This window comes from Nanorana parkeri, unplaced genomic scaffold (assembly GCF_000935625.1).
Source record: "Nanorana parkeri isolate BGI_ZX_2015 unplaced genomic scaffold, ASM93562v1 scaffold310, whole genome shotgun sequence".
NCBI lineage: Eukaryota > Metazoa > Chordata > Amphibia > Anura > Dicroglossidae > Nanorana > Nanorana parkeri.
The window spans coordinates 491,961-510,888 of record NW_017306578.1 but is presented as its reverse complement, the minus strand read 5'-3'; the positions used below and the strand labels follow the sequence as shown (position 1 = coordinate 510,888).

The 18,928-nt window shown below is 41.3% G+C and overlaps 2 protein-coding genes across 2 annotated transcripts in view; one reads left to right on the top strand and one right to left on the bottom strand.

The window, feature by feature from the left end:
• Nucleotides 1-18,928, bottom strand: part of IDUA (iduronidase, alpha-L-) — a 108,699-nt gene that overhangs the window by 58,455 nt on the left and 31,316 nt on the right. The gene's annotated exons all lie outside the window — the stretch shown is intronic.
• The window catches only part of LOC108788187 (sulfate anion transporter 1-like), a 32,288-nt gene that overhangs the window by 3,807 nt on the left and 9,553 nt on the right, over nucleotides 1-18,928 (top strand). The window contains exons 2-3 of the mRNA XM_018557920.1: nucleotides 4,900-5,032; nucleotides 16,508-17,151. Of these exons, the coding sequence (XP_018413422.1) occupies nucleotides 16,534-17,151 (618 nt within the window). The 5' untranslated portion in view covers nucleotides 4,900-5,032; nucleotides 16,508-16,533. The remainder of the gene's footprint in view (nucleotides 1-4,899; nucleotides 5,033-16,507; nucleotides 17,152-18,928) is intronic.

Below are 18,928 nucleotides of genomic sequence, written 5' to 3'. Positions count from 1 at the left end.
GGAGAATGATGGAGGGGGAAGGGGGGGGGGCAGGGGGGAGGGAAGCACCTTGACTTGCTATGTCTGTGGAGACGCACACAGCTTACTAATACATGCCAGGGTGACTTCATATCACCTGAGAAAGGAGTCACTCTAAAACAGGAAGTCAGGGCTAGAGTTCACGGGACAAGCTGCTTCTGCAGGAAACTAAACTTTTAAACATCAAGGAGCAGCATTTATTGTAAGTGATTTAATCAGCATTTTAAATAGCTGAGAATCCTTTTGACTTTAATATCACTCTAACTTATGGACTTTGCACATTGCTTTGTTATCGATTATAATCGATTATGTCGATTAGTTGTTGCAGCCCTACTAGCATCCTCCCATCACCCTAAGCTCAATATAACGCGAGCTATAGCTCGCGGTATACTGAGACGCCGCAGCTGAAGCGGATCCCGACAATTATGTCTGCATGAGTGACAGCTGGCTCTGCCTATCTAGAGGCAGAGTCAGCTGTACCCGCCCCCTTCCCTGTCCGTTCCACAAGTCAGCGCTGGAGGATCGGAGCGGGGAGGGGGGAATCCAGTCCCTCCCCTGCCACGGCAGAGTGCCGTGATGGGATCCAGAAGTGAGCGAACGCCGGTATGTGTTCGCTCACTTCCCGATCTACTGAGCCGACCTGTGACAGTTTCATTGTCACAGGTCGGCTAGAACTATGAGGCTGAGGGATTTTCACTCGCCTCACAGTTCTCCTTTAAGGACACCACGTAGAAGCTGTCTGCCTCCTTATCCAGGTCGGCTAGAACTATGAGGATGAGTGAAAAGCACTCACCTCATAGTTCCCCTTTAATTAACTTGAACAGGGTGCTACATCAAATTTTATTAACTAATTGTATTCATAATGCTACACAAAAAAATATCTTGAAGGAAAATATGTAAAATTGCTGCATGAAAAAAACATCTATTGCTTTTCATTTTATATTGTTCAGGTAGTAATCGTGCTCACATTACCGTCAGATTCATTCTGCAAGACTTCATTAACACCAGCTAATCCAAAATAATACTTGAGATCAAAAACAAAGTCTCTGTACTAGGTCTAGAAGTAAGGCCCCATTCACACTGTGCGATTCGCAAATCGCGCGTTCGTCGCGCGATTTACATTTTGCACGATATCGCGCAAATGCTTGCATTGAGCAAGCTAGAATCGCAGCAAAATTCGCTCCAAAAAGAGTCCTGCTGTAGCGACGCACGACCCGCGACAGCAGGACCCTTTGCCCCATTGCCAAGCATTGGAGAGCGATATCGCGCTGTAAATAGCCGCGATATCGCGGGAATTACCGCGCGATAAATCCCTCAGTGTGAACGGGGCCTAAAAGTTCCAGAAGACCCTTGTCAGCATGTCCTACCAATAGGAGAACACTAAGGTTGACTAAGGCTACTGTAGATGAAATCCTGTCAAATAAACATCTATAACAACATTTTACATTCTCAAGATAAATTGATATGCAGTTATTTTAATGACCTGCTATCAATGCAGTACTGAAACAGGTAAGTGTCTGCCAAGTAAGAAAAACAATCCTCTTTTAGATAAGGTTGTTAAGTAAATGACATTTAGGTACACACACCTGTTCCGCTAAAACAGACTTTTCATGTGAGAGGAAGAGACAACTTGTACTAAGTCTTCATTCTCTGTAATATTTCTTTTTACAACATATGCAAATGTTTTGCTCAAATCATTACCTCTGTACTGTTTACATGTCACAAGTCTAACTACTTTATATTATGTCTCTAATGATGAGCAGACATAGCAATGTCTACTACATTTATCCCCTTGTTATTTCAAAATACACAAATGATTTGTTCCCAAAAGCATGTGAACTTCAGCTGCAATATTCACCAGACCTATTAACAAAAAGAAATGGCAATAAAGTCAGAAAACTTTTTTTTTTAGTTGTGGATAGAGTGGGGAGGGATTAGATCAGTGGTTCTCAACTGGAGGGTGGCGACCCAAATATGGGTCACAACCCCGTGTTCAGTGGGTCACCGTGTGTCTTCTACTGTGCTCCTCAGCCTACCTCTAATGCAGCACTGTCAGTTGTTGCGCCGAGCAGCCATTCAAAATATACTGCCCGACGCCGAGTGTCAGCTTGAGGTGGGGTGGGCTGGGGGTATGGCCATGAGGGAGCTCCATCCATACATGCATTGCTTACAGCTCCCGAGCGTGCTCTGTAGAGGTGTCTGGACCGGAGTGGCATCCATGAACCTGCGGCTGTCAACGGTTGGCAACCGTGTTCAAATAGCAAACAAAATATATAGACACCGACACGGCAAATTAAATAAGTTTGTTTATTGACGTATGAGCAGCATAATGTGATAAACACAATGCGACATTTTGGGGCCTCACAGGATCCCCTTTATCAGGCAGAACAAGTTCTGCCTGATGAAGGGGATTTGCTATTGGTGGACCGGAGTGATATCACATTCTGGCTCCTGGCACCTCTGCAGGGCGGGCTAAGGTACAAGCAATGCACATACGGATTGAGCTCCGCCAGAGCACAGCAGCCCACACTGGACCCCTAGCTGAGGATCCACTCCAGTTCTCGTAAGGTAGGGAGACTGGGTGAATCTTAAAAAAAGATGTTTTGAGATTGTGTGAATCTCTCAGTGTTTCTGAGGGTCCATTCACACTAGCACAGTGCGTTGATCACACAACCCCTTGTGATTACGCACTGCACCATGCATTCGCACCTACTGCACGTTCATTTGAATGCCACCACAAATGCACCTCCCGTCCACAGTTCAGTTGCCCACACCAGAGTGCATGGTACTGCAATGTGCGTTCCAGTGCGGTTGCAAATTAATGACCAAGGACAAATGTGGTTCCTGAGGTTACTCAGGTTGAGAACCACTGAATTAAGTCACGTTTCAGGTCTTTATTGCTCTCTGTGGCCCCGTTAGAGAGATTCACCTTCTATATTTGTTCTAGTGACCGTTATAAATTATAGTGAAAATGCAAGAATATCCCAAAGTGTGGGTTGTCATCAGAACAGGAATGGACGAAAAATCTTCCAAAGTAGACACTAGTTCTTGTGACCCTGCTGACCACAAGGGATTTCCCTTACTTTGGAGGGATTTCCTCATTTCCTATTGTGGAAGGACAGGAAGTGAAAGAAAATCTCCCCAAATGGGACTCAGATAGCAAAAAATAAAGCAGACAGGAGTTATAACCCTCCCTTACTCTATTCACAACTAAAAAAAGTTTTGGCTTCAGTTCTACTTTAATTGTTATTTTCATATTTCTGTTCTCTTGGTTGTGCAGCAACCTTGAGCACAGATCAGTTATTCTTTTTAAGTAAAAGTTCTTTCAGAGATGACATACATCTAAAGACTACAACTACTGACCTCCCTTATTTAAAAATATGTTTCCACATTTGCCGACTTTCCTAATTCGTTGGCCTGGAAAGTCTATAAGATCAGATCAGATTAATTAGGGTCCATTCACACCAGCAGATGCATTATGCTCCCTAGAACACGTGCCTATTTAAAAAGGGATCAAAGTCTTTACCAATTGCCGGGGGGGGGCGCCCGGTATTTTTAAAATTAGCGGTCATCAGCAGCTTGTGAGCCGCTGATGACAGCTATTAATTTAAAGGGGACAGTCTGCTGAACAGTTCTACTATAAGCTGTGTGCTTGTAAACGTACTACAATTTTGACCAGTGCTGCTTACATGAAGGACAAATATTAGAATAATTACAAAACAGAAAAGATGACTAAAACATCAGTAAAAACCTGCATGTACAAATAAAAGCTCTCGCAAGTGAGTTTCCATTGTAAAGATTCTATTGCAATTTCAATCTTCTTTAAACTTCTAACATTTTGATAATATGAACTTTGAACAATAATCTATGGATGAAGCATAAAAAAAACAGAAAAAAAAACAGAAAAAAAACAGAAACAGTGGGAAGACTGTGCCTCTTTTATTTAGCAGAGATCTATGTGGCCACACTACATCATATTAATAACGCAATTTGCAAGTGCGTATATATTTGTGCATGTAAATGGTGAAAGGTACCGTTTATAAATGTTTTGTTTTTTTCCTCAAGAAGACTTATATAGGAAGAAAATATTCAAAAATACAGTGAACAAACAGGGGATAACATGTTAGGAGTCATTAGGCTGGGGCTTTTCCATGGCACTTTCTTCAGACATGATGACACATGACAATTGTAAAAAAAACTCATGCTCCTTATTCCATAAGAGGGGTTGCATGGCCATGATTGGTGAAACAGAAAAGGCTGTGCAAAGCGTTTGCCCCAGAATAGTTGCCTGGCACATCCACTCGGTGTTTGATTAGTAATTATACTCTTCTGAATACAGAGGCTGTTACTATTAAAAAAGAGATGTATGATAAAATTTAAAAAACATAACTGTTAGTATCTATTTTGTTAAACCATGCTTACTTAGCCCTCTAGTGTATTTCTGTCTAAAACAGTGTGTTATACACACCATAATGGATATTATTGCATATACCAGGCATGCCTATACGCAAAAACTACTATTAAAACAAAACCTGGGAGGCTCAACACCAAACAATAATTAACCAACTCATCAAATTTTGATGATGGTTCATAACCATACACACTATAACAAACTACTGGTGACAAAGACGTATACATGTCTTTATACGCTGTATCCATTATAGTCCTTGCCTGTCATAATTAGCATCCCTTCAAATTTAATTAATTATGGCCCTGGCCCTGTTTGTATAAGGGGTCAAGCACCCATATGATTCTCAAACACTGACAAAACTGTAGTAAGAACAAAGCATAACAGCCCCAGCAGTAAACATGGAAGAAGTGTTTGTTTACTAAAGTCGTACCTACTGCAACAATAATAAGATTATCTTGTAATGTTTACAGGTAACCTACGCCAGTTTGCCAAAGAATTCTCGGTCTTCATAAAGACCAGCCCACAAATGAGTACATATTAAAGCTCATAAAAAACAACACATCTCAGGAGAAGAGACCCTTCAGTGGACAAAAACAGCACTTGGTAAGACGATTTTAAAATGTATAACAATAGTAGCAAGTAGTGCTAGAGCGAGCTAGCTGACAGCTTGTGCAATACCTTCAGTCCTTAAAATGTTACCATAACCTTATCTATAAAGGTTAAAGATAAATCAAAAGACCTCCCAATGAGAGTCTTAAATAGAAATGTAACAGTTCAGAGAAAGAAAGGGGAATTCCAGATTATACCTTATTGTTTTCAAACAATTCAGAAGTGACATTTTAAAACATACAGTTAATGCTAAAACAGACCTTGTAGTAAAATGCTAGGTCCATTAATTAGACCAGGACCCCATCCCCTATAGAAAATCGCTATATGTTAGCAGGGCAAAAATATACCTGTAAAGAAAAATGTTAGAATAAATACTTACCTTAGCCCTGACTTCCATCCACCACATGTTCACAAGAGTGACATCACGATTCTACTGATGAGATCCTGGGAATAACAAGGATCCCACATTTCACAAAAAGACAATACTGCACTGAGTTGGATTGTCTTCTTGCAAGATTTAGGGAACTCATCATTTCCTAGGAATCTCCCTAGAAGGATAACAATGTTTAAATAATTAGCAAAATGTTTATATAATTAGATTCATGATCATCTGTATACCAGGACTGTAGTACAATACAGTAACTTCACCTGTTCCTTGATACTTAACCTTCTATGCTCAGCAGCATGATATTTTCTTAATGTGAACCTGTTATCTTAATTTAAAATACTGCTGAAGTAGTGCCTGCAACATGTATGCTTGGACAGTTAAAGTGTATCCAAGCCCAAGAAAAAAATGTAACTTATTGGAGCTTACCCATCCTTACATGTAGTGGTTTAATTAGCTTCTTTTTTTCCTTTATTTTCATTTCCTGATTCTGCCAGTAACATACTTCCTGTGCTAGACTGACAACACTCTCTCACTTTACTGTATACATAGAGGAGCAGCATGGTCACCAAGGAAATATGTTTCCATATAAAATATGTTTCCACGTCCCCCTCTCCAAGTGTTCTGCAGTCAACATAGAGAACTGATTAATTTACATTTGGGTTATACTGCCACCTCTAGTAGGATTTGGACACAGACAGACAAAATACAGTGAACAGCCTGAAACTGGGAGTAACCTCTCCCAGGCCCTGCATGGCTCAGTTCTATAACAAAGCAGTGCCAAGAGCAAGATCAAAAATGCAGAGGGGTGGTGTCCCTCAATTAATTAAAAAAATAAAAATAAAAAGGACTTTATGGCGAGTACAAAAATCCTGTTTTGATTCATTGGGGTACACAGGATGTATTGACATTTGGGATATCCAAAAGGTGTCCACCGAGAGGTGGTCAACACAGCAAACAAAACATTAACAAGCCCAACTAAAAAACAAACTAGCAGCCTAAAAGGACCTTACGCTCAACGCTGGCATTAGAACAGGCTTAAATATCCACCAGGTAAAACCTAGATAATGTATTTAGAGAAGACCAGGTGGTAGTCTTGCAAATCTGGGAAACAATTGTCTGGTACCTAAAAACCCAAGAGGCACTCACACATCTATTAGAGTGTGCCTTAACAGTAAAAACAAGAACCCAATCCTTAAGATCATAAGCTTGAATGATGCTTATGATGCTAAGCCACTAAGATGGCTGGTTCTCCTTCATAGGGACCATCACAGATGAACAAGAGAGAGTCAATCATTCTAATGGAGGCAGAAGCTGTGAGGTAGACATATTCAGCTCCAAATACATTATGACAATGGAGGGAAAGCTCCTTCTGATGTACTGGGACTGGACAGAGAGACAGGAGCACAATGTCCTGGTTAAGGTGAAAGGCAAAGACCAACTTGGGAGAGAAGGGGGCTTTAGGCCTCAATACCACCTTGTCCTTGTGTAAGACCAGAAAGGGTTTATTGCAGGACAAGGCCACCAGTTCAGACACATGCCTTGCAGGTAATGGCAGTAAGGAAAACATAACAGGTAGGCACACTGGGGGAGTTACATAAGAAACACACTACATGAAGGTCCTAAAAAGAATGAGAGGCTCATGGTCTTTGGAACAAGATCACAAGTGCTGTGATCTAACCCTTACCAGTACTTAGCGCAAATTGTTGATCCAGGCCTGATTGTAAAGAATTATCCCACAAATGATTTTGTATGATTAAAGTTTATTTCCTTGCACCAAGCAAAGTATGCCTTATATGTGCGATTGTAGATCTCTCGGGAAGTGGACTTCCTGGCTTTTAACCTCGTAGGAATCTCCATGATCGCATGGTGCCACCAAAGCATACACTGCTTCCAACCTGTCCAGTTTACTGCTGAATCTAAAGGCCAGGAGGTCCACATCGGGGCTCCCTCACCAGTGGCACAGGCTCTTGTCAAGGTACTGATGGCTGAGTCTGTCTGCAACTTGCCCATGCCTGGGATGTGAATAGTAGACAAGACTGGAATGTGAAGAAGTTCTACCCAGAATCATTTTCTACTGGTCTTGCTGCAGCAAGATTTCTGGTTCCTCCCTAATGGTTCATGTACACCACTGCAATGGCATTGTCTGATGGATTCTCCCCTGCACCATCAATGTGTCTAGGACAGTCCCTGAGGCTAGTATCAATCTTCCAAGAGATCAGGAAACCTTCCAAGAGATCGGAAGGAAGAATTTCCCCAACTCTAGAGCTGGATTTATGAGCCAGAAGGCCAGAGACATATTCATCCCACAATGACAGAATGTTGAGATGCATGGATCTGATGAAAAAAAATGGGCAAACAGGACTGCCTCGAAGGAAGCTACAACTATCCCCATGACTCTTATACCGAAACAAAGAGTTGGTCAACTCTTGGACAGAAGATTCTGAGTCTTGGAACAGTCTCTTCTGGAAGTAAAACTCTGGTCTGAGCTGGGTTCAGGATCAAACCAAGATACCCTAAGCAATGAGTCAGCTCAAACACAGAATCTGAAGGTTCAGATTCCAACCAAACCTTATTAAGGTCAGAACTATCCACGCCATATTGTTGACCAGGGTCTATTACCACTGTTACCTCAACAGGAGGTCGTCCATCTTGCAAGAAGCTTATTTATCACATGATTTACCAGGACATGGGTAGTTGTAAGGCACGGTTCACACCTAGGCGTTAGCGTTTTTGCGCATATTAGCATGCGTTTTGTCGAGTGTTTCATCTAGCATGTTTAGTACCTTTTTGCAAATTTTTGCGCACGTTAGATGCACGCACATGAAGAAATACACTGTGGTGAATGGACATAAAGCGTACAAAAACACACAGAAATGTGCAAAACACTTGTGTTGCGCATTCATTCCAGGCTTTTTCATTGAAGTCTATGGGGCCAAACGCACTGTAATCTTCCCACAAAAAAAAAAAAATGCTCATGTACTTTTTCCAGCGTTCGGCTTTTTACAGCTTGCGACAAAACTTAGGTGTGAACAGCGGCAGGCGGAGGGGGGTTTCTGGTGTCACAGCGGCAGCAATTCATTTAGAGAGGAGAGTCAGGGGAAGCCTTCTACTATACGTTTATGGTCACTGAAGCAACCATTAGCTTACAGCAGAAGCCTGAAAGCCAGAGACAGCATACTTCCCCGGCCACCTGGGAATGGTTTTGTTCTGAAGTACAGTATGCCTTACTCCGTTAAGGGGAAGGGAAAGGGTAAAACTACGAGCAGGCAACTAACCCTAAATCTTCTTATTCTGCCTGTATATCTCTTAGTTTAACTGCCAAACAGACTAGTCACCTGCTCATCATGTTACAGCATGTGAACAATGTCAACAAACCTGTGTGACACAAAATGAGAATTATTGACAGCTTGTAGTGAACAATTAAAAAATGTAATGAGTGAAACATGACAAACATTTGCAACAAGCCACTGCTGTAAAGACGATATTGAGTGAAAGCAAGCAGCCCGTCTCAGATCTTCAAGCTGTGATTGTGTAGCATTGGCATAGACATTGCTCCTGCTATGCAGGAAGTGGAATGTATAAAGGAACTCTACTTGATTGTGTCAAAGGGTAGATCAGAGTGTGGGAGTTTTTGGAGGGAATCACGAGGGAAACCCATCAACACAAACCAACAAGCAGATCTCCACAATCTGGTGAAATCTAGGTTCATGCATACCCTAACTAAAGATCAAAATACACCTTTCTGATATTTTGCTTAGCTCTATACCTATGCAGTAAATGCTGTCTTTGATTTATATAGTTAAGTTATATTAATAACCTCATAAAACCATTTCAAAGGCCCCAACATCTAAAACTAAACAGAATTTCAAAAATAACGGCTTGATGGTAACCAAACAGATTAACTCTGAAGCTGATGCTTCAATGAGCGCATTCCAGCAATGCAGTGTGTTGCACACTATCAGCATGATTCAGCAAACACCTTTGACTTTCATACCAGGATGGGTTATAGATCATAATGTTTTATAGTTTTATAGTTTTAAGTAAAATAAAAATAAGCTGCGTGCAAAAAAGCACAAAAAACTTGCGTGTAGAAACAAGAAAAAATGCTGTCGCCTAGGTGTGAATGCAGACAACTTAAACCAGCTGTTGACAATATGCTTTTAGGCCAAGTTGAATGTAGATTGTTTTCCTGTGCTTTCATTATGCTGGTAAATGTAGGCATGGGGGCTAAAGTGGCAGGTTGCTGAACATCTTATTCCATCTGTTATACATGTAAGTATTTTATTTTCAGCAGCAAGCAGTCATGGAGACATTCTGCTGCTGAAATCTAAGGTGGTGATTGCATATCATACCATATTTTACTAATACTACATAAGATTGGGTGACGTAGCAAGCCTTTTTATGGAGATTCTTAAATCTATTGAACATTAAGTATATGTAAACACTAACTGAATGACCTTTGGTTTGCTAAAGCACTGTGCGCAAACAAACATTTCCCCCCGAAATGTGTTGACAAAATTACCCAGCCGTATGTTTATTTATACTAGGCACTCTTAACGCCACACCAAAGAATAGATGATCCGATGTACAACCAATCTATCACGATCCAAAGGCAGCAACCTAGGACATTAACCATGCTGCAGGTTAAACAATTACCAATTAAATATACAAACCAAGATTCTTACCAGTTCAAACTATCAAATTCCAGAGCAATTGTTGTATGGTATTTGTCACGGTTGATTTCCTAATGGTAATAATAGTGAACTATAAACTGGACAATGCACAAGTTCAACTAAGAGAAGGGGACAGAGCTTAGTCTCCCCATAACATGAAGTGTCTGAACAAGGACCTCCATGGCAGGATCACCAGATTTATAAATATTGCCAAATTCCTTTTGAAATGACATTAACATGTTAAAGCTTATGAGATTTTAGTATATGGTTTTACATATACTTTAAATGTCACATTTATTATCAAAACCAAGCATGATGAATAACATTTGCCTATAATTAGGATATAGTGCATATCTGCAGGTGCTAATTGAGTGCAAATTTATGCACTTTTTTTGGGGGGGGATTGGTAAATATGCATTATCGTATTGTACTGTATTTTATATAATGTTAAACCCTTTGACACATTTAAGTAGACACCTATAGATGAAGCCATCTAGAATAGTGATGGACCATCAGTGAGATAGCAGAGGTGCTGGTGGAGGGGGTGTCACAAAGCATTGACTTCCTAGATGAAGTTGGGATTACTTTAATTTTTTTCCAGAATAGGCTGATCAGTAGTCAAGAAAAGACACTGAGAGGTACCATTGATAAAGCAGCAGTATGACCTTACCGCGGCCACACAAATGCTTTAAAAAAAAAAGAAACTTTAAGAAAAAAAGTACCACACATTTACCAAGCACTGCGATGTGCATTATATGTCCATTGCACTCTGCTGACATTGGGAGACAAGACTTAGCACAGCCTAATAAAAAATTGATGTTTGTTAAATCTGCTTCAGTATATTATATTATATATATATTAACGTATATTTGCACATTATGGCAAACGTATCTGCCAAAGGGAGCCCTCCAGTACTGCGTCAGGCATAATCTTCCTCTTTGCTCTGTAGCCATTGTGGCCTTGTTTGTCAGTTCTTATCTTCGTCGGCCATCTTAATTGGCTGGCCTGTCACAATAAAAGTCTACCTGCAGCAATGTTTTTCGAACCTTTTAGTTCCACTGTAAGCCATGAGCTTGGATATTTAATCGGTTGAAGTTATGTGACTGGTTCTCCCTTAGTCACTGTGTTAAGCAGATAACACTATAAGGCTTAATGCTACTGAATGCATTTTATGAATGGGCTGCAAAGTGCAGGCCATGATATTGAGTAAGACTGCAGAGCATAACAGACAGCAAAAAGCACGATCTGCTCTCCAATGTAAATTAAATCCCTAGAGGTATTTTCTACCCTCAACTACAACGTTCTTCCCAAACATAACAAATGATTAGAGTGTCTTGTGGAAAATGCAAAATGTTTTAACATGTTTCAACTCCATCAATAATAAAAAGGGAGAGTTGTGCACAGCTTTGACTTTAGAAAATAATGTTTAAATCACAGGTTATACAAAACAATAAAATAAACCAGTAATTTAACATTTAAATCATGACTATATGTTCTAAATGACTTCATAAAATAGGCACAATGTAGTGTGATTTTTATGCCTATGTTTTGTGCTAGAATACAAAAAAACGTCATTCGAAATACTAAAAATACTGAGGTAGCATTTATGAAGATCTGATTTGAATAGTGTGAATCATGTTACTCTGAAGGTCTACACAGAGAATTTGCGCATGATTTTATCAATGTCTAATCAGTTAATAATACATGCAATTTGCATGCAATTAAATTCTGCTTCCAGCTGCAACTTGTATAAGAAATAGCAAACAGCTTAACAAAAAATATGAACATTAAGAAGATGCCTCATCTGATGACGTAATTGCCTTTGAAATCACAGCACTCAGTCACAGTTTTGCTAAGTTAGATACATTGCCAATAAATAGACTGATATTTCTTAACCTTATTGACAGATTATTAACATTATTATTGACAGATTTATAAACATTCTGGAAAAGCTTTCACCAGTCCATGTGGCTTACCGCCACTTGTAATATTTTAATATTACTCACCTACTAGCTTAAAGAGTATCTGCAGCCAAGATTTTTTAATTTTGGATAGAATGTGGAAGGGTTAGAAAATCTATAAGATTTTAAGTGATGAGAAATCCAAATTTTACTCTTGTCTCCTGAACAGGTGGCAAGAGGAAATCTAACAATGGGGAAACCTGTTCTGGTGACAGTGTCTAAAGGTGGCCATACACTTTACAACCATCGCCTTAGTCTTACGATGGTTGTAAAGTAATTTAAAAAACATACGATCTGCCCATCTTGGACAGGCAGATCGTACTTGCGATCATCGCAAGCCCGCCCCCTTGAGGGGTGGGTTTCCGATGACCGCAATGCTGAACGGGCAGTGTGCGCGTGCCCGTTCGGCAGTGATCTCTCGATCATGTTAAAAACCAGCCGAAAATCGTACGATTCTCGGCTGGTTTTCCAACATGCTCGATATACAAAAGTCGTGATACCGTACATTAGAAACATTCGCACGCCTTCCATACACTGCACGATTCTTGTATGATCGTACGAGAATCGTGCAGTGTATGGGCACCTTGAGGGTGCTTTCCCCTCCCATTCAGGAAGTGAAATATTCCCAATGGGTAACAAATATCTAAAACCTGAAAGAGGTTTTTCCTATTGCCTCCCTATCAATATATAATCTTATTTGGCTTTAGAGTACCCACTATAACATAGTTCAGTTTTTACTAATTTAAAAAATGTTTGCTGGAGTCAGGCTATTCATTAACACTACCCTATCTCATCCTGCTATGCAATTTTACTGTAGATTGAACCACATTCTCACCCTATAGAAGTAGAAGGATAAACAGGTAATAAAACTACTCCGAAAACCAAACAAATGCTAAATTAATGCTAATAAATGAAAAATGCTGCATTAAAGTGACACTAAACTCAGGAGTTAAATCTTAAAAATACATTCAAGTACCCTATTAACAAAAATGTATTTAATTTGTGTATCACTCAGCTGTAGATCCTCAAATCATCTCTGAATTCATGCTGACACTGTCCTTCCTTCCTGGAGGGTGGCTACTTTTGTTCCCCATGGTCCTTGTGTGTGTTGTAAAGTAGCCACCTCTCCAAGCTCGCTCCAGTAATGGATTACAATTCCATGTTTAGTTTATTAATTTGTATTAAGATTGTAGTCTATCACAGGAGTGAGCTTGGAGTGGTGGCTGCTTTACAACACACACAGGGACCATAGGGAACAAAAGTAGCTTGTGAGCCCCCCTGTAATAGCAATAAAGTGTTAAAAACAAAAAAGTAAAAAAGCTCAAATGCGCGCATACTAACTTAAACACACATTGGGTGTGCGAAGATGACTATTGCGCTACACGTTGGGTAGCGTTAGGTATTTTCTTGTACGCTAGAGTGATACCAATGACACTATGGCAAATATTTATGGATAACTATAAACTGATGACCTGTACAGCATCGCTTATGGACAATTTGGGGTACTGTATTTTATCGCCGCTTCACGGGTGCACACAATTTTTAACCCTGTCATGTTGGGTATTTTTACTCGGCACAACCTCATCATTTATATTTGACAAAAATGGGCATTATATTGTGCTTTTGTGCACTAAAATTAACTTAGGTGTAGTTTTTACAGAAATGTTGGGTTTTAGAAAGAGTTCGCTAATATGCAATGTAAACAATTGCAACTATCACCATTTTATTCTACAGTGTCTGTGATTTCAGGAAATATATAACTTTCTTCAGTTTTAAGTAATGTTCAGGTCTAAAATGTGGATTACAACGTGTGACCAAAAAAAACCTTGGCAGTGAACGGTTAATGCTAATGACGAACTGTACCATATATGTAATTTTCTTGACCATAGCAACACAAACTTTTATCTTTGGAGCTGCAGTGAATGTACCAAAAATTGGCCATACTGACAACATTTCTCAAGCAATGAAGAATCTCAAAACAATAAGAATTTCAGGGCACTTTTGCCTTAGTATAACTTAGTTTTGTCCAAAGTTGATACATGAACACAAAGCCAAATGTGATATGGATGAATTTTTAGCTGATCAAATAAAAAAAATAAAAAAAAGTTTGCAACAGTTCTATCAATGCCACCTAAATTGCTTAAAAGTGGGTGGCATGGGCTCCGTTTTGCATCATGAAACCAAATGCCATACCACAGTTGATGATCCAAGACATACAAGCAAGTCAGTGGTAGGAAGACAGGAAAAAAATAGGCCTATGTTGAGATCTAGTCAAAGTACTGATCAAACACTGATCACTAGGATGCTGTGCCAAATCTAACTACAAGCATTGATTAGCATTCTGCAGTGTGTGCATGTGGAGGGGAGTATTGCTGCCAGCGTTTAGTATCTATTTTAGACAAAAGGTAACACAGCTTGCTATTAAATAAGTAAGGGGGCAACAGCTGTTTCACATATATGGCTGCACTGCTGCTGATTTCATTACTTTCATGACAAACTCTTCAGTGTAAGACAAAATGTGTTGGTGACTACAATACCTGGAACTACTATTCGTTTATATACAACATTCCAGCGGTGGCATTTTACAGACATGAAGGATGGGTGGGGGCAACTGCATGAATGATGGAGAAAAACCAGTACAGTATACTGAAGCAACTCATGCTCAGAAAGGAACATTAGCTATTGCTGGTGATCCAGTAAGGAGTCTCTCTTCTCTCCTCCACTATCAGGCCCTGCATAGAGGTGATCTATGGTGCAGCAGTACCCAAGATTATAGAACAATAAAATGCTGACTTAAACAAACATATCCACCCGAGTCAGTCGATAGAGCAGTGCTAGTATGTAATACCTATACGTGTTAATGAGTTCATATAACAGCATTAAAAGCTGTGGCCTGTTTAACTAACAACTGTTGCAAAGTGATTGCCTATTTGCAATTAGTTTTGACACTGTTGTAATCAAGTTGGTAAAACAATAACATTAGATAATAATGGCTGCTGATGGCTTTCTTTCCACAATCTACGTATACTAGTCTGGATGGCTTTAGGGCTAGGTTCACACTTAGGCGACTGAGCTGGTGAGCTGCTTTCGTGCTGTCGTCGCTCGTTTTAGCTTGCGTGATTTTGCTTTAAAATCGCACGGTTTTCAATGCATATGGGTCTATGGGACCCAAACCACCCCAAAAATAGCACCTGCACCCTTTTGCGCGACAGGCCATTTCTAACACGCAACAAATCGCAAAGGAGTGAACAGCTTTCATAGACTTGAATGCAATTCTCTGTTTTGTGTGAAATCGCATGGCTAAATCAGCAAGACAAAATCGCCTAGGTATGGACCCAGCCTTAAGCTTTGTTAATCTACCACATACTACCAAGTTGCTGTGGCCTGTGAGTTGCATTTGATTGCATCGTATTGCTGCTAATCTCATGCAGTGGCTCCTTGTCTACATTCATGCATTTGATTGCATCTCAGCGCAGCTAATCTCATGCAGTGGCTTCCGGTCTACATATATGCACTCCAGTGATGGCTGCATGTTTTGTAGAAAGTCATTATTTGCACAGAATGGTCTCGATTGACACTCAGACAGAACTTTAAGGCCCCGTGGGTTCCGTTCAGGAGGGGATCCATGCACAGGTCTCCTGCTGAATGGAGCAGTTTGGAAGGGATGTCACTGTTGTGGCACCCGTGTCTATCCAGTTTTTTCCTCCATCTTGCAATGGAGGAAAAAAAATTAAATTACCAGTGTTGGTCTATGGGGAGTCTGTTTACATCAGATTACCCCCAATCCGGCACAATCATGTCCGGTGAAACAGAACTCTGTTCCGCTTATCTTTCTGGACCTGGCCGGAGCCAGGGGGTAACTACGTGTAAATGGATGCCCGTCCATTTAGATGTGGCTGTCCATAGACCAACAAAGGCTTCCGATCAGATCCGACAGAAAAACGCACAGGTGAAAGGAGCCTAAAACTTAAGATATGGCACTTTTGGTGCCTGCTGTGAAATGCTTATTTTACATAATTTACGCGTGTGTATTTTATATAATTTACTATTGGTTTAACTGTTTTTGCAATTGTTTACAGTATAGAAATAACTAACCCTAGTGATTACTTTTAGAATATACAATGCTTAATCATATATTAATTACTTTACACAAAGTAAAGACTCAGTCTCTAAGGTGCACTTTCAGACCCTTGCCAAGAGCCCGCTAACTGCTAATGCCAAAAGTGGCTTGTTACATAATTATTTTCTTCATGCTTCTTCCTGCAGACTAGATGGCCATTAACTTAAATTGCTTCTACTGAGTGCAAGCATTGACTCTGGATGCAGAAGTATATACAGTACAGATTCATTAATTGTTTATTGATTAAGTGAATCTAAATTATATTTGGTGATGATTTGCTTGCAAGCCTTAAACTAAAGTACTAATCAATTTGCTTTATATTTTCAGAGCTTAATGATCGGAGCAAAATAAACATGCAGCTTGAGACTGAAGAAAACCATCTAGATGAACCCCCAAAGCACGTTCATGTACAACTGGAAAGGAAGGCAGATAAAGGTGTGAACATCAGGAAGAGTCTGAAAGCAAAGTTAACAAAGAAATGCACCTGTTCTGCCAAAAAGGCCAAGAAGACTGTCACAGGTTTTTTCCCTGTAATACGATGGCTTCCAAAATACAACTTCAAAGAAAACACATGGGGAGATGTGATGTCAGGGCTTATAATTGGCATTATCTTAGTGCCCCAAGCCATAGCTTACTCCCTGTTAGCAGGCCTGCAACCAATATACAGCTTATACACATCATTCTTTGCCAATTTAATATATTTCGTAATGGGGACCTCTAGACATGTGTCTGTGGGCATTTTTAGCTTGATTAGCCTAATGATTGGCCAAGTTGTGGATCGAGAAGTGCAGCTGGCAGGTTTTGACCTGGATGATGATGCTATCCATGGAAGAGAAGGAATAAATGGCAGCAGCATCATGAACATAACATCAGTCAACATTAGTTTGGGCCTAATGGACATTGAGTGTGGAAAGGAGTGCTATGCTATTAGTGTGGCAGCTGTACTTACATGCATGGCGGGGATCTATCAGGTAAGGTTCTACATTAAGTTGAAAAGTACATTTCTATGCAAAAAAAGTTGTAAACATTGAAATGTTAAGCCTCCAATGCTGCAATGCAAAAAAATTAGATTTTTGGTCCCAGATAAAAATCTCCAACGGCTTCCCATATGTTAAGAATATAGGTTAAGGCAGGCCTCAAAATTTCCACTCTCACCCTCTCAATTGGCGAGTGAAAATTGCGTGGGGGCGAGTGGAATCTCATTGAGGTGCGCTGCCAGCGGGACCAGAGATGGGACACTACCGCCGCAGCAATTGCTCGCTTCTGTTCTCTCTTCTCATCGGCTACTGCAGCTACAGAGCGGCAGAGGAAAAGAGAGAACAGAAGGGAATGATCGCCGCATCGGTAGTGCCCCATCTCTGGTCCCGCCGGCGGTGCACCTCAATGACATTCAGTACTGCTGTCTTCTGCAGCTTCCTCCGCCCACCTCAGCTGCCAGGCTGGAAGGAAGACTGCAGAGACAGTGAGACCGGCCATCCAGAAAGAAGAGGCACCTGAATACCAGCTAAGTGCACTGTAAGTCCCTTTTCTTTCTTCCTTACACTGTGCGTCACACTGACCTCTGCACTGTGCATCACACTGACCTCTGCGTTGTGCGTCACACTGACCCCTGCGCATCACACTGACCTCTGCGCTTTGCATCACACGCCTCTGCGCTGTGCGTCACACTGACCTCTGCGCTGTGCGTCACACTGACCTCTTTGCTGTGCTTCACACTGACCTCTTTGCTGTGCTTCACACTGACCTCTGAGCTTGTGCATCACACTGACCTCTGAGCTGTGCGCCACACTGACCTCTGAGCTGTGCGCCACACTGACCTCTGCGCTGTGCGTCACACTGACCTCTGCGCTGTGCGTCACTGACCTCTGCGCTGTGCGTCACTGACCTCTGAGCTGTGCGTCACACTGACCTCTGCGCTGTGCGTCACACTGACTTCTGCGCTGTGCGTCACACTGACTTCTACGCTGTGCGTTAAATTACTGACCTCTGTACTGCTGACTTCTGTACTGTGCGTCACACCGCTGACCTGGCAGAGTTAAGGCCGGGGCAGGGTAGGGGTTAGGTGGGGCAACTGGTGGTGAGTAACTTTTAAGGCCTGGCTAGTCGCTCAGGATTTGAAATTTTGAGCCCTGGGTTAAGGTAATCATGAATAGGAGGCAAAGTTCTGATGCTTGAGGGTGCCTGCAGATACTGCAGGCTACCTGCTTATCACGGACCTGGTGGAGGACCGATAAGCTGAGTAGGTCTCCCTTGCAGCTCTCGTCTCACACCCCTGGATTGCAACTGGATCCCTGGAAGGATGAGCAGGGCTGGTGCACAGCTGTGATGTCAGCAAAGTTTGCAGCAGAAACTGGAGCGAGGTCAAACAAGCCAGGGGTCAAGCCAGACGATCAGCATGGTACAGAAGGAGGAGGCAGAGGTCAGGGGCAGGCAGCAATCAGTCGAAGTCAGCAGCAGTTCGGGTCGAGGTAACAGGCAACAGATCAGCAGGAACACAAGCTGAAAGACCGTTCAGCACTGACCCATTGAGCCAGCTGGTTTAAATAGGAACATCTATTAGAGGGTTGTGAGTCACTTCCTTTGCGCCACTGTGTCACTTCCTGTGCGCCACATTCCATTGTGCGCACATACGCATGTTTTCCAGCAACCCGGAAGACTAGGACCTGTGCATGCGCAGTAGCACGCGAGCTCCCGGTTATGGCCTTACACTGCTGCAAGGTAAACAATTGGACCGGTTAGAATACTTGT